General features: G+C 52.7%; 1 protein-coding gene across 16 annotated transcripts in view; it reads right to left on the bottom strand.

Annotated features, from left to right (window-relative positions):
• CUX1 (cut like homeobox 1) overlaps positions 1–21,035 on the bottom strand; it is a 352,709-nt gene extending 331,674 nt beyond the window's left edge. For 9 of the 16 annotated variants that reach the window (XM_021086268.2, XM_085016722.1, XM_021086265.2 and 6 more), the window contains exon 1: positions 19,343–20,625. In XM_021086268.2, coding sequence (XP_020941927.2) covers positions 19,343–19,681 — 339 coding nt within the window. In that variant the 5' untranslated portion in view covers positions 19,682–20,625. Of the gene's footprint in view, positions 1–19,342; positions 20,626–20,932 lie in introns of those variants that run through there. The other 7 variants (XM_021086269.2, XM_021086270.2, XM_021086267.2 and 4 more) reach the window with 1 other exon arrangement.
• Positions 21,036–21,639: the final 604 nt, after the last annotated feature.

Genomic DNA, 21,639 nt, shown 5'->3' with positions numbered 1-21,639 from the left:
AAGAAAGCATAAAATAAAATTGCAGAAGTCCTAATATAATCATATGTATCATAAATGTTCACCCATCAAATGTACTAATCAGACACACTCTCAACCTGGGTTTAAAAAACAAGATCCTGGAGTTCCTGTCTTGGCTCAGTGGTTAACGAATCCAACTAAGAACCATGAGGTGGTGGGTTCAATCCCTGGCCTTGCTCAGCGGGTTAAGGATCCGGTGTTGCTGTGAGCTGTGGTGTAGGTCGCAGACGCGGCTCGGATCCCGCGTTGCTGTGGCTCTGGCGTAGGACGGTGGCTACAGCTCCGATTAGACCCCAGGCCTGGGAACCTCCATATGCTGTGGGAGTGGCCCTAAAAAAGACAAAGAGACAAAAAAAATAAATAAAAAATAAAAATAAAAAGCAAGACCCTGCATCATCTATCTATAACAGACACATGTGAAGCAAAAGGATATAGAAAGCCTGGAAACAAAGAGGAAAAGTTTTACTGGGCAAACAGAAACTGAAAATGAAGGGAAAAAAAGGGGCGGGGGGAGAATAATTGTAACATCAAAACAAACAGAATTAATGGTGGAAAAACACCATAAAGGATGAAGAAAGAGTCGGGCACGTGCTCCAGACAAGGGAACACCCAATCGGGAAGATAGAAAACCACCGTCATGTGTGTACCTAACAATACAGCCTTGCGGTAATACAATGGAACAGCTGTCAAAACTATAGGCAAGAAACCAACAAGGATACAGAAGAATTAAGTTAACATGAGTAAGCTCAAAATACTATAGAGAAAAATTTATTTCCAAACAAAAAAACATTACTTTTGAGTCCATATGGGACATTCGCAAAAATCCACTCAGTGTAAATGCCTGTATTCTAAGGAAATTGACCTCATGTTAAGCATATTCTCTGCTCATGCAATAAAAACACACATCAACAGCACGAGAAAAATTATTAAAGAAAAATGTCCATATAGATATAGATATATGCTATCAAGTAACCCTCAGGTTAAAAAGTAAATTACAAGGGAAATAACAAAATAAATACAAAATTACAAAATGAATAAAAATGAAAGCATTACATGTCAAAATCAGTAGAACACCACAAAATAATTAGAAGAAAAGTTAAGGCCTTGACAACATTTATCAGAAAACAAGAAGGAAGTCAAATTAAAAAGCTGCGCCTTCAAAAAAAGAAGTCAGGAAAACAGAGGGACCTCAAAGAGACAAGAGTGAAATAAAGAGGAGACAATTAGTCACACAAACAAAAAAGAGGTTAAAAAGAGGAAAAGTTGGATTTTTTTTTTTTTGAAGATTAGTAAGACGGACAAAACTCTTTGTGAGCCTGAAAATTAAAGTCTTAAAGATATTCAGAAATACAGACTGCAGAATGAAAATGAAATAGCAAGAGGTGAAAAAGAGATTTACAAAAGCAATGGAGATTTTATGAACAATCATACAAGGACACATTTTAAAGCCTAGATGAAATGGCTAATTTCTAGAAAATCATAAAGTGGCAAAATCAGTTTATGAACAGAAAAACATAGAGAGACTAATACAAACGAAAGTGAAATAATAAAGTCCTCCCAGCCTGCGCTCAGGCTCAGGCCCTACTGTTTCACAGTTGAGCCCTATTAAATTTAATAAGATACAGATAATTCTTCATCTTAGACAAACGGTTCCAAAACAATTTTAACCCATTTTATGAGACTGGTATAACCTCAATTCTAACTGGATAAAAATAAGAAAATTAGGAGTTTCCTGGTGGCCTCGCAGTTAAGGATCCGGCATCGTCACTGCTGTGGCTCTGGTTACTGCTGTGGTGCGAATTCAATCCCTGGCCTGGGAAGGTCTGCATGCTGTGGGCACGGCCCCCCAAAAAAGGAGAGAAAACTGTAGGCTAATTTTATCTACTTACACAGATACGGCTAATCCAATATTGTAAAATATAAGACAAAGAAGAGCTGACGGCAGAATGCAATGATGCTTCCACATCAGAGCATCGTTCACTGTAATTTACCACATTTATAGACGGGGGATAAAAATCACCCAGACCTGAACAGATTTGAGTCACGTGGTTCCTTAACCTGATCAAAGCTTCTACCAAAGGTTGCCGTTGGGCACATGCCCTCCCTCTAAGACCAGGAAAGGAGAGGCAGAGTCCCAGCCCCACTCGCAACAGAGAGCGCCTGAGGTTCTGGTTGGCAACACAAGTCCCTTGGGTATAAGCAGTGGAAGGAAAGGGACAAACAAGTGTCACTTTTTTTGCATGTGATATCCTCCCCAGAGAGATGCGACAGAATCAAGTGAACTAGAACAACCAATGAGGGATTCGGCAAGCCGGCCAGTTTCGAAGGCAGTAAACAAAAACAACTGCTTTCCTCCACACCACGGTCATCAGAAAAACAATTCTTTTAAAGTCCCTGTTCACAATACTACAGAAACCGTACAGAACTAGGAATTAACCTAATGAGGAAGGCACAACACCTTTCTGGGGGAAGATCTAAGCATACGGAGAAATAAACTCATTCACGGGTGAGGCAACTTAAAAGTTCTTAATTCTCCCCCAAATTAATCTGTGTGTGTGTGTGCGTGTCGTGTATGTGTGTGCATGTGTGCGTGTGTACTTTTTTGTTTGTTTTTAGGGCTGCACCTACAGCATATGGAAATTCCCAGTCTAGGGGTCAAATCAGAGCTGCAGCCGCTGGCCACAGCCACAGCCACCGCCACTTGGGATCTGAGCCTTGTCTGTGACCTACACAACAGCTCACGGCAACGCTGGGTCCTTAGCCAACCCACTGAGCCAGGCCAGGGATCAAACCTGCATCCTCATGGATACTGGTCAGGTTCGTAAACCGCTGAACCACAACGGGAACTCCCTAATCTGTATATTTAATCCAAATCCAACAAAACTCCAGCAGAATTTAAAGGCAACTTGATGGAAATGTGCATGAAAGAATAACTGGCCTTGAGGAGCTGACATATTTCGAAAGAGAAAAAGCAATGAGCAAATGTGCCCAATCAGAAAGTGAAACATAGAGTTCCCGTCGTGGCTCAGTGGTTAATGAATCCAACTCGGAACCATGAGGTTGCAGGTTCGATCCCCGCCCTTGCTCAGTGGGTTATGGATCCAGCATTGCCGTGAGCTGTGGTGTAGGTTGCAGACGCGGCTCGGATCCCGCGTTGCTGTGGCTCTGGTGTAGGCCATCGGCTACAGCTCCGACTGGACCCCTAGCCTAGGAATCTCCATATGCCATGGGGGTGGTCCAAGAAATGGCAAAAAGACAAAAAAAAAAAAAAGAAAAGAAAAGAAAGAAAGAAAAGAAAGTGAAACGTGTAAAACCACAGTCATTGAAGCCGTATGGCCTAAGTGCAAGAGGACGCAACAGACTGGACAGTGGAACAAAAGAATGGCCCAGACACATACCCGTATCCAGAGCCTCGGCATCCAAGGGACGCAACTGCCCAAGTCCCTGGGGAGGAGACAGCACAATTCAGTAGGCCGTGCTGCAAACACTGCCCACCTCGCACTGCATGCAAACATCCTCTCCAACCTACAGATCTAAACACAGAAGGCCAATCTCCACGGCTATCAAAATATGAATATCCTTGTGATCTTGAGTGGCGAAAGATTTCTCAGAACAAGACTGAAATGAAAAATGGACAGATTCGGCTTCATCAAAATTAGGTTTTTCTATTTATTGAAGGACAACTACAGATGGATCAACAAATGAGTGAGAGATCGGGGGAGAAGATATTTACAAATGTGAGAGCCAACAAAGGATTGGCACAGAAACGTACCAGGAACTCTTGCAAATCAGCAAAAAGATGGTACACCATTAAAAAAAAAAGGGACAAAATACATGACCAGACAATTTACTACAGGGTAAGTCTGAAAAATCTAAATAAGTATAAAATGAGATTTATAGTGAGTATAAACAAGCCTTACTGGTGATTGGAGAACAACCATCACAAGGCTGACGTGCCACTTGAGAACCATCGGGACAGCAAAACGTCTCCAGGAAGCGCGGATGAGACTGTGGGGGAGCCGAGCAGCACAGCTGTTCTGGGGAACAGCCGTTCTGGGGAGCCGTCTGGCAGCGCTCAGTGAGATGAAGGACGCTTTTCACCCCGGGGCGCAGCAATCCTACTCCTGGACACCTGTCAGGAGATGTAGCTTAGGATGCTCAGGCCCTGTCCCCAGGAAAGTGGACATGTGAGCTCAGGTGGTGCTGGGGACTGAAGGTGTCTCCTCTAAACTCGTGTGCCCCAGCCCTCAATGTGACAGTGTTTGGAGGTGAGGCCTTTGGGAGGTACCTGGGTTTAGATGAGGTTATGAGGGTGGGGTCCCCGTAACGGGACGGATGACCTTCTGAGAAGAGAGCTCCCCGCCCCCCCAAGCCCCTCCGTCGTGCTGAAGACACAGCACGCCAGGGATAGGGCTCTCCCCAGGAAGCGGACTCTGCAGGCACCTCGATCTTGGCCTTTCCGGCCTCAGTAGCTGTGAGCAGCCAACGTCTACTGTTAAACACACCCCCCTACTTCTCCCCAGCCCGTGTATGGTATTTTGTTACAGGAGCCTGAGCTAAGTAAGACAAGTGGATTCTTAAGATGGAATCTGATGCAGCGCTCGTGAAGGATGAAATTTACATGGGGTAACATGGGCAGACCTCAAAAACAGTGAGGAGGGAAAGGGAAGGGGAGAAAGATTTACAGCACGATGCCACACTCATGAGCTGGAGCTGCTCATACATACAACTGCTTTACAAGAACACATCCATGTAAAGGCATATTAAATACACCAGAATGAGGAGAGGAGGAGACTGGAGATGGGATGCAACAGAAAGGCGAAAACATTTAATACAATGCATCATGATGTGCTGTGAACTGAGAAGTGATTAATGCAACTCGTGGCGGGGGGGGGAGACACGTGTGTGCACACAGGCGCACACACACACACACACACACAGCACGCACACGCCCCGAAGGCAGGCAGAAAGTCGGGATTTGGTTTTTCCTGCTCAAAGGGTAAAGAGGAGAGTGTTAAAGCTCCCACGATTTGACTTAAAGACGTCAGCTTTTAACATAAAACAATCGGTAAGGTGTTTGTAAACTTCAGGATTATGGTGAACCGAGCTGGTAACGGCCCCTCATCTCTCGTCCACTAAGAAGGTGATGTACAGACCTGAACGGAGACCCACAGAAATCACACAACTGAAGAAGATCTGGCATTTTGCTGTTTAACTTATGGAACTTGTCAATTTCACTCAAAATTTACACCAGCTTCCAATTATACTTAACTGAGTATTAACCATTCTAATTGCTCGCTGCTCTACTGGCTGGATCTAAAGTACTGAGGGACATCTGGCTTGGCAAATGGGACTCTGCTCCCTGTTAGAAAAGGGAGCTTCAGGCACTCACTTTCTCCTCGTGCCCTCGTAGGCACCTTCACCGAGGATCCACACATCTCAGAAACGGGGCTTTATGAGCGCGGACCTGGCCAAAGCAGTCAGGACAAACTCCCTGGGAGCCGGGCAACTGTACCCCACGTTACACATCACAGACAGCTGGGGCAGGGCGGCTGCAGGAGCGGGGGCCCAGGTTCCTTCCACCTTCCTGCTCCTCCAAGCGGCTGCTGGTTGTCCTGGGCTCCCCCCGCCCCCATGAAGCTCAAGGAGGGAATACGGCCCGGCCTGGGCAGCCTCTTCTCCCGGGGGCGTGTTCACAGGCAGAAAACCGCAGTTTGGCCAAGTTCATCGCCTTTTTTCAGAGAAGCAGGACCATAAGCAAACAGGGACTGCCTGAGAGTCTCTATCTCTCCATCCCAAGCGACGTGAACCGCCCATCGCACCCGGCCAGGGAAGAGGCCCCTGGCTGCAAGCAAGGAGAGAAGGCGGGGTGGCGGCCACCAGCCTCTGCTCACAGTTAAACGGCTCCACGGTCTCTCCACAAATCCATCTGTGCCAAACAGCGGTTCCCAAGGGGGGAGGAACCCCAGCAGTGAGGAACCTGAGGAGGAGGCAGGAGGAAGACCGGAATAAAATGCAACAGTAGCCGGGGCCTTCAAATGAGTACCCTGGAGAAAACAGGAGGTACACGGAAGAGGCTAAAAAGTAACAGACTCAGAAAGTTAAACACAGAGTTCCTATATGCGACCCAGCAATTCCACTCCTAAGTATATGCTGAAGAAAAGAGAAAGCCTATGGTCATAAGAAACTTGTACCCAGATGTGCACACAGATGTTCGTAGCTGTGTTATTCATACTAGCCCCAAAGCAGAACCAACCCACAGGCCCCACCAGTCCACAAAAGGCTAAACGACACGTGGTGTGTGTGTCCGCACCATGAGATGTCACCGTCTCGCCCCGGAAAGGAGTGAAGAAGTGATATACGTGCTACGACACGGACGGACCTCTAGTAAACCGCCACAGGGAGGGCAGGCCGCCCACCACGGAAGCCACGCACCTACTGCAGGAACCTGTTCCCAGGTGAACTACGCAGCATGGAGGCAGGAATATCCAAGCTCACACAGGAAGTGGACTGAGGGTTACATAGAGCTTGGGGGCCATGGGGACGATGGGGGGGTGGCGACTGCTAACAGGTATGGGGTTCTTGTTGGGGGGCTGGAAGAGTCCTGGAATGAGGCTGTGGTGTTGGCTGCCCAACAATGAATAGACCCAAAACCAAGGGATCGTACACTCTAAAAAGGTTAAACTCTGAGTTTTATGTGAATTTTACCATTAAATAATAACAGGAGTTCCCTGGAAGCTCAGCAGGTTAAAGGTTGTCACTGACTGGCTTGGGTCATTGCTATGATGCAGGTTCAATCCCTGGCCCGGGAACGTCTGCATGCTGTGAGCACAGCCAAAAAAGAAAATAAAATGTTTTTTTAAATTTTGTTGGCCTGCCTGCTTGCATCTCTCACAAGCGTCCTACCCTAATAAATCTATTTCTTGCCTAAAAACAATAAAATAAAATTTACATTAATTTAAAATAAAAATACAAAGTAAGAGAGCAGCAGTATCACGCACTGTGTCAAGATAGCAGGAGGCATGTTCAACAAGAACCGCCTGCGCCATCTCCTCCCCGCCCCAATGTGCCAGACGTGCAAACGTTTTCAAGTCCCAGCCTCCCGTACAAAACAGTAATCCCTAAGACATCTGGGCACCCTGACGGCCTAACCCCAATCTCCGCTCAGCCCGAGCTTCTGAGACGGACGCCTTGGCCAGCACGGTTCATGCTGCGCACCAGGAAGCGCAGGAAAACTCACAGACGAGCATCTAGAAAACCTCTCTAATTTGAGATGTAATAATCAGCTCTTGAAAAGATGCTCTGAGCCTCTCAAGCAAATAGCAGGCATTTCAGAGAAACAGGACACAGGCCACCGAAGGCTACACATGGCCTTCCAGGAAGCCTCCTTGGAGGACAACGGGATGGCAGGGTATCTGGGGACGAAGGCTGTGAGGAGACAGGGCGGGAGGCCGACCGCACCATCATGGGGACGCACGTCCCCATTCTGGGAGGGGCTGTCACCCCCCCATCAGAGGGAGTGCCCAGCTTTAGGGGCAATGGTCAACTGGGTTAAAGATTTCTCGGCAAGACACCCCCCCAAAAAAAACCCACAAAATAAAACAATCGCTCCAGGCAAAGAGGACACCCACAAACACCAAGCGCCATCCTGGGGCCTGAGGTGCAGTTTACTGGTCCCAGAGCTGCACGCTGGCCACCTGAACAATACCCACAAGGGTGTTTTTAAACCTTTCACTCCCAGTGGTTCCTGCATCTTCTCCTTTCCCTGTAAACGTCTACCCGCTCTCGAGGTCGTGTTCACACTGACTTAAACGCAACCTCCCTCATCTCAGAATAGAAAAAAAAAGAACCAGACGCAGCGCCCTCGGCTCCCCTGCAGCCTCCTCCCCCCAGACTAACTTTCCAGTTTGAGTCTGAGCCTTTGCATCCTAAACAGCCCCCCACCTCTGCACCCCCCACGTTCATAGCACCCGTGCTGCCCGTGGTGGGGCGGGACAGAAGGCACCCTAAAGGCACCCTAAGGGCAGCTGCGATGGTGGCAGTGGCAGAGAATGGCCGTCCTAAGAGCTGGCAGGCGCCCCCGCCCCAACCAGGACGCACCTGACTTGCCACCAGGTATCACGCTAAAATCAGTCATTGTAACTGAAGCCGAACGTAATTAATTACATAATTTTGAAGTCGTCAAGTTTAATTCCATTAAAATTACATCATGAAACAGGGGAATTACAAAGGATTACCGACAAAAAGCAAATAGGGATGAATAAAGAAACTCCAGGCTGACTCCATGCATGTCTGAGTCACACCCAACGCTCAAGTGCGGCGCCCGTCACCCCACCTGCTTTCAATAAACCAGTGGGGCCCAGCCTGGCGGCCCTGTGCACAGGCCGCTGATGGAAGGGCCGGCACCAGGCACCATGTGACACGGGCTCAGCTGGATGCTCAGCATCTCCAGGACCCCGGAGACCACCTCTCCCTGCTGGCGCTGCTCCCTACCCCTCCCCTCGCCTCAGTCTCCTCTGCTGATGCCTCTCTCCCAGTGGCCTGTCCAAAAGCCACTCACTCAGCCCATCTCTGCGATCCCAGGGCCCAGGCACCTCCTTCTCCCTCACCCACGAGCTCTCAGTCTGGCATCTTCTCGCCAAGCCCAGTCCCTGCCCATCTCCCACTGGACTAGGCCTCCCCCCGCCCCACCCCCGGCCCCACCCCTCACACCAGGTCAGCGTGCCCTATAGGGCTTCTGGAAGGATCCTCCCAAACACAAACCTGGGCTCTGGACTGTCCATCTCACACTGAGAGGGCAGTGTCTCTGGGGCCCCAGAACACAGCCGGGACTCCGCAGGCCTTTGCACAGCGGCCGTCTGGGCCCGGGCCGTGGCGCTTACACTCTGTCACGTCCTCATTGCTACGTTCGTTCACCGTCTCCCCTGCGAGGGTCTAAGTTCCTTGGGAGCAGGGACCTCCTGCTGCTCTGGTCCCTGGGGGGCTGCGAGGCCAGGGCCCAGCCCACAGGAGGGGATGGACGTCCGGGGAGCACGATGTCCCAGACCCCTCCCTCCAGTCCCCTGTCCTCCCTCCGTGCACACCAGACACCCTGGCCCAACAGGCGGGTGCCCTGTGTGTCCCAAAGTTCTGACCAGCAGGGCCGGGCGCTCACGCCTCTCGGTACCTCGGGGGCCAGAACAGGACGTCAGGCACCACGGAGACACGCTTGACAAACGAGGGGATGAAAGGCCTACAGAAAAGATGGGTTGTTCCGAAAACAGACAGCAACCCACCTCGCTCTAACGTGCTGCATTAGTTCCCAGACCAGTGCGCCTCTGTTCTCACTAAAAGCATGATTTCATCCCCTAACAGGCCGCATTACCCAAAAATGCGGCATGTAAAAAACCATCCGAATCCGGAGGAGCCTAAACACTCAGCTTTTCCATGATAATTCCTTGAGGAGAACAAGGGATGTCACCTGACTAGGCTTCTTCTCGGGGACAGATGTCCACCTGAAGACGCTGACAGAGCCAGCCTCCCTCAACACGGCCCGGCGCCGTCTTCACGTGCAACTGCCAACAAAACCCCGAGGAGCCGTGCTCTTTGGGTGGTGTCACCACAGTGGCTAAAGCGCCTGGACTCCCGGGGGCTGAGACGGGGGGGGGGGGGGGATTTCGTCCTGGGTGTCACGAGCTTAAATGCAAATAGGAGCATCTCACAGGGAAGAGCTGCCCAGCCCCAGCGCCAGGCCGGTTAGACTCCTGCTCCCCAGGCGCGCTCCCGGCAGAAGGCCCCCGGACAGAGCGGGGCCTCTCCTGCGCCCCCTCCTTCCCGCCCTCCCAGGCCCCACCATCAGGCCTCCGTCCTGCCTCCCATGTCCCTAAAGCCCTCCCCACACAGGCGCTTGATGCACAACTGGGGCGAGGAGGGCGGGTGATAGCAGGAGGGCCAGGTTCCTGCGTGCTGCACCCCAGCTATGGGGCGGCGCCTGCCATCGGGCGTGCTCACCCCCGGGGAGGATCCACCACCTGCTGAATAACCCTGCTCTTTGGAGCCCTGTGGCTGGGGGCCGACACGGACGTCTCAGGGCAGTGAGGCCTCGGCCAGAAGGTGTCTGTCCACCGGTCACCCAGGTACCTTCACGTGCACCTCACAGGCTTTATTCACCCTCCAGCTGTTCACATGACAGGACTCGCCCACCCCAAGCTCACTCTGGGTGACCTGTGGACGGAGGGCCCTTCCGATCCCCCTGCAGCCTCATCACAACCACCGCACCGCTTCATGGGGGGAGCCACTCTCGGGGACAGCAGGGGTTGCAGGGAAAGTGTGGAGGGGACACCAGCCGGTCGGGGCTCCTCCACGGGGCTGCAGTGTGGATGACAGGAAAGAGAGCAACAGCCCAAACCAGCGCCTGCCCAGGGTCAGTACTCAGGAAATGAGAGCTGATGCTGTGTGTGTGTGTGTGTGTGTGTGTGAATTTTTTAAAGCATCTGTCTTGTCACCAGTGGACATAAAATCAGCTACAACATGTGGAAGCCAATGCTACCGGCGATGCTTTCCATCTCTGCCCCTCCTTCTACTTACTGAAGGACCCCAACAGTCCCGGCTCCAGAACAGGGGAAGTTCAGACACAAGCGGGGAGGGGTCCCCCAGTTAAGATTAATTCTCTAGCCCTTCCCACCGCAAATGATGCCTAACTCTCAAACACCAGCCCAAGCACAAACAAGTCCTCCACAGGCTTCAAAGCCAGGCTTTCAGCCCATCTTCTCGACTTCAACACCAAACCTCTCCACTACGCTTCAGCCCTTTCCCCCAGGCCTCAGCCTCTGAATCCCCACCGCCCCCCTCAATCCCACGCATCCCAGCAAACGGAGCGCCTCCTCTTCCGCTACCTGGGGTGGCTCCTCTTCCCGTCCTGGTCCCTGTGGATGCCAGGCCTGCCCTCCATCAGCCCTCGGAATGCCCCCCCCCCCAGATGGTGGCTCTTCTCAGCCCCCCGCCTCCCCCTTTAAGTCCTGGCAGCCCTCACTTCCCCAAATCCATGCAAATGCTCCTGCAGCCAGACAGTGACGTCACCTCTACAAAAATACCCTAGGTACTTTCTTTGTAAATGAAGAAGCAGAGAAAGCACGCAGGCTATGAAGGCCACTGCTCCGAGGCAGGGCGGGTCGGGGGCCTTTGCCCAGACACACGGGGCAGCTTCTGGAGGCCGAGGCCTCAGGAGATGTTTCTCCGGTACTGCCCCCCAAGCCTCGGCGTTTCTCGCTGCTCACTTTCGCTTGCATCAGTGGGTCTCCGATCGGTACAACTTTCCCCGTTCGTATGGGGACGTTTCCTCCCATTCAGGCTGTGAGCAGAGTCAAAGAATAAATCTCTGTCAAAGAATTGTTCTGCCCAATGCTATTTTTAAAAATGAGAATTTTTTATGTGGTATGTGCCACAAATACAATTATGTGTATTTTGACCAATGCATATGTCACTTTGCAAAGAAGGACTTAATAAATGGGAACAAAAAAAGAAGTACATGTGATGTCGCTATGTACCTATTAGGGGCTTTCAAAATACAGCCAATCTATTATAAGCTACCCACCTCTTACAACCCTAAAAAGAATTCCGGGTGCACTCTTGAGTTAACTCGCTGAAGGAGTCCTAAGTCAGAAAGACACAGACCTGCCCCTGTAAAAGCCCCTCATGGTTTTCATGCAGCAGGACTCACTGGGCACCAAGAACGGGGGTGAGGGCCACACAGAGGGCAGGGTGAAGGGCAAGGTCAGGCGAAGGACAGGAGCCTGCCTGCGAAGGACAGTGGGAAGCCAGGTGGGTGCCCTGTGGGGTCCACCGGAAACAGCAAAAGCAGGGAACCAGGGCTTCAAGGAGAGGTCTCAGCTGCCACCGCCACCCCCCCCCGACCCCCGCCGAGCTGGGAGGTCCACTCCCACACGTCCCCAAGGGCATGGAACTCAGCTCTAGCTTTCCCTCCAGCCTGATCTGGACGCCCTTCCTCCACGGCCCTCCACTGTCACAGCCACATCCCGGCCACCCGGGACACCTCTGCCCACCCCAGGCTGCCCGCTCCCCCAGGGTGGGCACCTCAGCTCTGCCACCCGCATCCCCACGGCAGTGGCGGCATTGGTGAAAATGAAGAGGGCATGCATAAGCTAAGCTGGCTACTCAGACAGCAGAGGGAGGAGAGGGAGCTTCCCCAGGGAGCGTGAATCCAGGCCCCTCCTAAGTGGGGAAAAGGTTCAGGCGAGGTGGAGAGAGCCATCGGGAACTCGGTCCGCTGGCCCAAGGAGCGTGGTCTCCATCCTGTGCCAACGTGAGCCACTGTGGGTGTTTAAGGAGAAGGACGTGACGAAATCAATGATTTGGGAAGACTCATCTGGCAGCCACATCTATAATGGATTGCGACTTGCTTCAAGCAGACAATTTCAAAACAAGCAAAGGCTACACTCTCAGCTTTTGTGTGTTCAAAAGATTTGGCTCTCACACACAACAAGCAGCCCCCAAAACTAACTGCGTACACACACAAGATTTATTAAAGTATCAGTGTGTTTTAAAGTGACAGCATAATTACACACCAACACAGAGCAACGTACAACCATCGCAAACCACTTCTGACTTCTCCTGACAGTGACACTCAGCCGTAACTGGCAATACCCTTCGTCTTCCAACCCCACTTCAGTGCAGGGTGGGGGGCCAGGGCTGAGGAAGGGTGGGGGAACAGAGGTGACAGGGCAGCCCCTCCGGCTCCCCCGACCCAGGATGGGCGGCTCCAGGTGATGACTGCTTGACTGCATCACGCTGCTCTCCAAGGTGAGTGCTGGCCAGGCCCTGGCCACCTCCCTGGTCCTCTGTGCCTGCCCACGACCGCGGGGTCCCTGGCGGACCAGGTCACCTGCACAGGGTGCCTTGGCAGCAGCCTGGGCTTCCTGCCGGGCTTCTGGGTCTCACACACGCCTATGGAGCAGAAAAGCTTGACACCAAACCTGACCTTGTCTCCTACTTGGCTGAGGGATATGACAGTGCAGTGTTATGTAAACGACGAACCGAGGTACAAGTGAAATGAAGCAATTCCAGCAAAGTCAGGTTTCTACACTGGTCTACATGAATGCGTCTATTCTCACAGTTTTCTATTTCAAAAACATAGGACTTACAACACCTCTGCTGCGGGAACAGGAAGGGAAGATGGAAATTTATTTGCAGGGCTACTTATAATTTTAGCTGTAAATTTCTACATGTCGGTGACTCAAAATCTGTTCTCCTTTAAAAGGTTTGTGTTCTACGGGCAGCTGCTATCTACACGCTCAGCGAGGGCAGAGCAGAACAATGTGAAACAGAAATAATTCACTGTACACAGAGCTGCATGGGTTCAAGTTCTAGGTCAACTATCATGGAGAAAAACAGAAAATAAAGAACACGTTTCACCATTATCTGCCACACCTTTCAGAAGGAAGCAAAAACGGTGACAGGAGCAACAGAACATTCTTATTTTCAGGCTAAGGGGAAAAAGGCTTTTCCAAACCTAATCAAAAAATTAAATGTACAATTCCCTCCAGCAAGAATTTTATTTTTAATTTTCATTTACATAGTCTCTCTCTTCCAAGAATCTCAAAATAATGGATTTCCACAAATACTTCAAAAAAAAAAAAAAAAAAACGTTTTCACAACAAAGGAGAGGACAGGCTTGGCAGGGCAGGAGCTCAGAGGAGGGACAAGAAGTGGCGAGCAGGGTGGCAGCGGGCGCCAGGGCTGGCAGTGCCCAGGCCGAGGGCAGCTCCGAAGCAGCCCCCTCCTTTGCCGACAGCCCCAGGGCCTCGCTTCTGTTTGCAGCTTCAGGCTCTTCAAGAGATGACAGCGATGCACCTTTGGTGTCACTTACTAGCTTTAAATCAAATTATTTTCATCTAAACAGCCATTTCTCCCCTAAAAATCCAAGGGAACGGTGGCAATAAACCAAAGGCGCTTGCAGGTCCCAAATAACAACTGAACCAAGACAAATAAAATGAGTTCATATTCCTTTTTGCCTTAAAAACATAAAACTACGTTAGAAAATAAAATATTAACAATTTATGAGGGGAAAAGACCCAATGTTAAGAAAGACTGTCTTGCTTTTAGGGGGAAACTGGATAGAAGCTTTTGAGCTAGTTGGGTGTTTTTTGTTTTGCTTTTGGCTTTTTACAGCTGGGTGGACAGGATCTGAACGTCTTACAACGAGCAGAAAGCTGTCAACACCCAAATAAAATTTTAATGACAGTAGGAATGGCATTCTATTTCTCACAATTTCACAATGTTCACTTAAGAAAGAGCTAATTTGTCAATTTGTTTTTCCCTTAACCAAACTCAGGACACCTCACAACTGTGCATAACTTAAAAAAAAAAAAAAAATGTTAACTGCTTCAACTTACTTGATAAACACAGTCAGAGAGAAAGATGTCTCTGAGAAAGCAGGCCCATGCCAGCACAGTCAGGGTAAGGCTGCGAAAGAACAAGCTTCAGAGCGAGAGCCCTGGTAATTTCTTCCAACATCAGCTTCATAAATCACCGCCAGAAGGATCCAGGATTTCAACCGTCCACTCACTGAGTGGGCCACAGGCAAGACCCAGTGACCCCCGCCACGGCCTCCTGCGTCTTACAAAAGGCGTAGATCGCGCAGCTCGGGTTCCAAACTCACCTCCACAAGGGCCTCAAGGACGGAAGCAGAACCCAGTCGGCTTCCTGAGCATCTCCCACCCGGCTCTTCTTCCAGGCGCTCTGCGGTCCCGGGAGGAACCCCCACTCCCAAGCCCGTTCTTTTCCAGGCACCTGTCCGGAGGGAGGTGTTCCCGAGGCCAGGGAAGGGGAAGGGCTCTGCGGAGGGATCCTGCTAATGGCATCTGGGGCACCTCCCTGGTGGCCCCCGGCCCAGGGCGCCACCAAACCCAAAGAGTCTGCCACCTGCCCAGGGCGCCCCCTTTCCCACCCCGGGGCCGAGCTAAGGAAACGTCTTCAGATTCCAGTGAAGAAACTGACAACATTTATTTTGCACGGTGACATCATCCTATCAGAACTTAATTACAGCACGAATTAGAATTATTTTTATTAGAGAGTTGTTTACTCGTCAAAGGAAAGGGTCTTGATGGGTTTTGCAGCAAATGAGACGTCTCTCCGAAAGAGCTGCTCCCCTCATTACGTTGAACTGTGTCACACACTCTTCCAGTCACAGCCCAGGTGCGTGAGCCCAGGTGCTCCGAGGCTGCTTCAAGCCATGGTACAAATGGGGGTGATGCCACAGCCCCCCAACCCCATGGACGTCCCTGCAGTAACACCTCCCGGCGGCCAAAGGCCGTTTTCTTCTCTTCTACCCACTTGCTCAGAACACAGCTGAAAAGCAGGACTCGTTACAGCTCAGCAAACCCAAAACTCCGACAGGACCAACAGCTCCATCCAAATCAGCACCTCAACACCAACCGAAACGGTTCTTCAACATACAGAGGCTATGAGCTGGCTTTGAGAAGTAAAAGCGGAAAAATGACCTCACTCATTCAGAGGGCCCCACCATTAACGTCTGATTGAAATGTCCCCCTAACCTGTTTTTTATGGTTTGGTTGGTTGGGTGGTTGGGTGGTTGATGTGGGTGCTATTTAAGGGTATATCTCTCAATGAACTTAGGGAGAGTAGTTTTTTCTGAATTCCAAATCTTGATCAGGGTATAATAAAATGTACCCAACCCTCATGTCAACAAATGTTTAGGAAATCAGAAACCTCAAATGAATTCATAACTTTTTGCTATATTAGTTATATAATACAGACATTAAATCGCATCTAATTGTGCCATTAAAGTTCCCTTCTTAATCCATGATCCACACACGCACGGTGCTCTTGAGTGGCTGAGCATACACAGGCGACCAGTCCCCAAAACGCCCAGCACGCCTGGCACATCCAGGAAAACAGTAGTGGGGCGCAACGAGAGGTCAGGGGGCCCCTCTTCAAACAGCTTCGATGAAATGAACGGCCCTAAGTAAGAAGTGTCTCTGTGCTTTGCTATAATAAGATTCAAACACAGGATTCCAAGAATTCCACCTGTTTCCAATTAGATACCAGAATTGCTGGAGTGTTTAAACTACATTCACTTGCTACTTATACAAAACAATTCTTCCGGGTTTTTTGAACATTTTAAGTATGTTAAAATAAGATTAAGGGTCTGGTTTAAACAATCAGAGGCAGGGGAATTTTAGCTAAAACCAAAACTATCTCTCTGCAGCCATAATGCAGAGCTTCAGACAAAACAAAAGAATGAAATACACAAATGTCTATCTTTGACAATTACTTGCAAAAATCAGACCTTTCACAGGGAAAGCTACTTCACATACGTGAGTATATACATGTATCATGTTTTACATATTTAATACACTTAAGTAATTGAAACTAGGTGTTTAAGTAATTTATAAAATCACATGGGATCCTATATATTTAACATGATGGTAACTTTGAGTCAGCGTTTGTGTTACAGTCCATCAGATACACCTGTCTTTTAAATCTGTGACACTTCCATGAGGCCAAACGTGTCAACAGCAAAAGGCGAGGAGCGGTAGGAATCTGGCCTAGCTCTGGAAGCTTTTTCACAGGATGAATTTCTCTTTTTTAAAAGGCACTACTTCTTCCTCTAACAAATGTGTCCTTCCCTCATTTCGCTTGTTGGTGTTCCTTGTGCTTTTTTATAAAAGAGCTGAAACACATGTGGATTTTCTACCTGAAGGCTTGTTTTCTGTCCTAGGACACAGAACGTGAGCACGGCCTCGGGAATTTAGATTGCTCACGGCTCCAGGTAGACCTGGAGCTGCATGGGGGTGGGGGGGTTCCTAAAGTACAGCCCCGCATAAACCCTGGTGAGTTTGTTTTAATTGCATACAACATGGCAGAGGGTTGTTCCAACAGGCACTAAAGGTCAGCAGACAGCATTTTTAAGGTTAGCTCAGTGGATCAGGGGACGGGAATTCCTGAGGGGGCTGGCCGTCTGTCCAGAGCCAGGCCTCTCAGGTAGCTAACTAACTACTGGCAGGAGATGGGCAAAAAAGTGGCGAAGCAGAGGGGGGCCTCTACAGACCCAACTGGGCCAGGAGGTGCTGCATACATAGCTCAATCCCTTCACTGACTTAACACCTTTTTTAAAAAAGCAAACCAAACAAACCCAAAACCCTACACAGTTTCCTACAAAAAAAAAAAAAAAAAGAAAAAGAAAAACTCTAATCACATGACAATGACCTCCTCGCCGCACCCGGGCTCAAAGACACTGATACTAAGAGAACCAAGAAAACAAAGACCGCAGCAGCAGCCTGTGTGGAACCCCTCCGTTTTTTACTATTTTATCAAGGCTCCTAGAAGAGATACATGTTTTAATCAAAATAATATACTTTGTACAGGAACCAGTCCTGGACGGCTGGTAACATACCCTGGTCTGTAACAGGAGAATCCAAAACAAAAGCAACTAGAAAATGGACTTGGAGCAAAAACGAAGTTGTTTTCTTACTTTGAAAAAGAGGACAATGTTTAAAGATTACTTCTGCAGGGGAGCACCAGTCATCACTTGGGGCATCATGCCCCAGAGGGAAGCTGAGCCCTGGCAAAAAGCCACCCTAACATACAGAGTTACAGGAGCTGGTTTTAGAAAGTGCCCTCTTTCCAAATGTGTGTTTAAAAGGCAAATTTATACAATGGCGTTTTTCTTATTTAAAAAAAAAAAAAAAAAAAAAAAAAAAGCCTGGGTTTTTACAAGTCTGGGATAGGATAAAAACTTGTCCAACTAGTCTTAGCAAGGCCAGAGCAATGAAGCTCCCATGCCACAATACTTTGGGACTAAAAAGGAAACAAAATAGAGCTCAATCTTCAGAAACTCTCTTCCTGGGCACTCACTCCACGTCCCAAGACAGCTTCAAGCCTGACTGAGCAGAGGGACAGGAGTTCAGCTCCCAGAGGGTGGGAGTGGGGGGGCACAAGCGCCTCATCTCACCTGAAGCCGCCCAGACCCAGCCTCTGGACCCTCAGGGGGCAATGCTACGGCCCGCCCTGGGCTCTGCAGGCAACCCGATCTCAGCGTAAGGGGCTGGGCAGAGAGGAGAAGAGTCAGAAACGAATGACTTCTCTCTTCTCAAACTGCAGTCCCATTGGCTCGCTTGCTATCTGTGGGACCAGAGATGACGATAAACTAGGTATCAGCTCAAAAGGCCTCTTCAGGGCCCAGAGAAAGAAGCAGTTTAGCCTTCTGGAACTTTGGCATTCCACAGTCAACGGGAGGTTTTCAAAACTGCAATGAAGCGGCAATAGGAAACCATCTAAAGGACAAATCGTTACCTACCATCAAAAGCCAATGGCTGCTCAGGAAAGAGAACCATGCTCAGAAAAGCGATTTTTGCAACTCCAGATCAACCTCTGAAAGTTCACTCACATGAACTAACAGGGAATCTTTCAATGGAAACCTAAAGCTACATCCTTCAATGTCCTCAAGCTACCCTGAAGACTAATCACTAAGGGGGGGGGGGCGGGTCGGGGGTGTCAAAGAGTTCATAAAATCTAATAACTCCCCAGAAACCAAACCCTGTTCCCAGGCAGTTTTGCCAAGATGCTTAAAAAAGAAACCGCTCTGGTGTTAAGCTACAATGTCACATTTAGGAAAACAAGAGAAAAAAAAAAAAAATTAAGGTTTGTCTCTCAAAACTCCACAACGGGTTTTGCAGTAAGCACAGGAATTAAATTATGGTAAAAGGGAGCTATTTTTACTAAAACAGGGTAGACCAATTTATCAAAAATGCCATTCGGCTGTGTTCATTACATTCAGGAATCTAATTTACACAATAGACACTTTGGAGTAATCTATTTTAGTCAATAAACACTCAAACTCCTTTAAGTTTTAATCTTATCGGAAATACATATTTCACATAGTCTTCTTCCTAGTTAAGCGAAAAACTCGAAGAAATTTCATAACGACTATGAGTCTGCTTTATTGCTCTTACGTAGGCAAGAGCAGAAAACAAGCATATACAATTAAAGTTGTCAGCCTCCGTTTATATACGTTTTAATCCAACCCGCTTCATTTCATACAAGCCCGCATCTGGAGTTCATTTGCTTCGCTCCTCAAAGTACTGTAGGCCACTATCACCAGTCCCCTGGCTGGGAAAGTTCGCCCAAGGGTGCCTTCAAGCACACCTTAGAGTTGGGAGCAAGAGCCGTCCCTGGGGGTCGCTGAGGGCCCCTTCTGGGGCGCCAGGCCGCCCTGGGCCCTTGGAAACCACAGACATCCCCCCCACGCCCACCCCCACCCCCCACGGCCAGCGCTCCCGGAGCTTCTGGCCCACACGCCGCTCACCTTCAACTCGGCTTCGACTACGCACAACATCCACCTGGCAGAGTCCCGGGGCTGTCCAGGCGCCGCGAGCGCGGAGCTGGCAGGTCCCGGGCGGACCCCGAGGGCGCGCCGTTCCTCTGGATGAGGAATGGCAGGCAGGAACGCGCCCCCTGGGCACCGCAGCGGCTCGGGCGCCGGATGGGGAGCACCAGCATGAGCCCCCCTCGGCGCCCGGGGCTCGGCGCTCGGACCACAGCCCCGCACGCCACAGTCCAGCGGGGCCCCCGGGGCCCCCGGGGCTTTGCTTTCACGAGCCGGATCGGAGTAGGCATTTCGGAGTGGACCTGCCGCGCGCTCCATCGCGCCCGCGGACCCTACTGGGAGGGCAGGGCCCCGGAGGAGACGATCGGAGAGACGGGGGTGGGTCACTGGGGGCCGCGGGAGCCCCCGGGCGCGAGGCGAGGACCACCCGGAGAGGCGGCGGGGAGCAAGCGCCCCCGGCCCAGATAGACTGCGCGCCGGGGCGCAGAGCCGGGCCTCCACTCGGGGAAAGTTGTAGCCCTCCTCTGGCACACGCACCCCCGCCCGCGGGGCGCCCCGACCCCCAGGATCCACGCGCGGGGCGCCGGCCGCCCCCCGCAAGTTTCCCCAAAGCACCCCTACCCGGGCACCCGGCCCCGGAGGGCCGGTCCGCGCCGCTCCTGCAGGCACACAAAAGATAGGGGCTGCTGCGGGGTCTGCGGGTGGCCCCGGGGCGCCCGCCCGGACGTAAACAAACCCCGGGCTCCGCGCTGGGAGCCCCACGCCGCACGCGGGAGCGGCGGCGCAGTCCCGGCCGGCTGACAGCCGGGGGCGGCGGCCCGGGCCCGGGCCGGCCGGGGCCGGGGAGCGCGGACGCCCGCCCGCCCGGCCACCCGCCCGCCTGGCCGGAGCCGGGCCGCGCCGCCGCCGCCGCCGCCGCCGGTGGCCGCTCTGACCCTCCCCCGAGCCGGCGGCACCACAGCGCCACCAGCCCCAGCTCCGCCGCGCCGGCGGCAGTGGCGGCGGCGGCTCCTCCTGGAGAGGCAGGCGCTTCACCCCCACAGCAACTCCCCACAAACTTTCCCGGGGAATACGGCGGGCCGGGGGCGCGGGGCGCGCGGCCGGGCGCCGCCGCCGGGCCGCAGCCCCCTCCCGGCGCAGCGCCCGCCGCCGCCGCCGCCCGCCGCAGCCCGCTCCCCGCTCGCGCGCGCACCCCGCGGGCCGCCGGGGCCGCCCCCTCCCCGGTCCCGCGGCGGCGGCGGCGGCGGTGGCGGCGGCGGCGCAGGGCCGGGGGGGCGCCCGGGGTGGGGGCCGACACCGGGGGCAGCGGTGGCGGCGGCGGCTCCCGGCGCCATCTTGGGCTGATCGATGAATTGAACAAAGAGGATCAATTTCCGATCAAGCGAGTTATCAATGGGGGCCGGGGAGCGAGAGGGACTTGTCCCCGACTCGGCCCCGCTTTCCCCGGCACCCCCCTCCTCCCCGCCGCCGCGGCCCCCCGGCGGCCGGGCAGCCCGGGGCCCCGGGGGAGGCCGCGACCGCCCGCAGCCCCCACCCCCGGGCGAGAGGCCGAGCGAGGAGAAGCCTGACCTGCAGCTGCTGTAAATCAAAGCGCTTCCAATATTGAAACATCGATCCCACATTGGCCGCCATCTTGAGACATATTGAGACGGAGTGAGAGGCTGATAGAGAGGGGGCTGGAGTTCAGGAGCCGCCAGGAGGCAGCAGGCGGGCGGCGCCAAAACCCGGCCTGGAGCCGGCCGCCGCCGCCGCCACGGAGGACGCGGACTCCTCCTCACGGCGCCGCCGCAGCCATGGCGAGCCCGAGCCGGAGCCGGAGTCGGAGCCCGAGGGCGCGGCGGCCGCCGCCGGGCCTCCCGCGCGCGGCCCCTGCCCGCTCCCGCCGGCGCCCGCCGCCAGGCCCGCGACCCCCGCCCCTCCGAGCCCCCCGGCCCGCGCGGGCGGCGGCTGCCGGCCCGGCCCCGAGGGGGCGCTGGAGGGCGGCGGGAGGGGCGCCCCGGGCCCCCGCGGGAGGCCCCGGGCCCGGCTCACCTGGGGCGGTTTTCGGGCGCCCGGGGGTCGCGGTCGCCGGCGGCCCTCGGCTGGGAGCGGGCGGCCGTTGGCTGCGGGCGCCGGCGCCGCGCCGCTTTCGCCCGCTCTTCCGCGGGGCACGGAGCGCGCGGAGCCGCCGCGACCACCTGCCCGAGCCCAGACCCCGCACAGACCCGGCCCACCGCTGCGGCGCGGGTGCGAGGCGCGCTGGCCGGCCGCTGCCGCCCACCCTCTCCCCGAGCCCC

This window comes from Sus scrofa, chromosome 3 (genome assembly GCF_054392235.1).
Source record: "Sus scrofa isolate SSC_HxYL_T2T_F1_AM1 chromosome 3, Sscrofa_HxYL_maternal_Yorkshire_Landrace_v2.0, whole genome shotgun sequence".
NCBI lineage: Eukaryota > Metazoa > Chordata > Mammalia > Artiodactyla > Suidae > Sus > Sus scrofa.
This window is presented reverse-complemented; position numbering and strand designations above follow the sequence as displayed.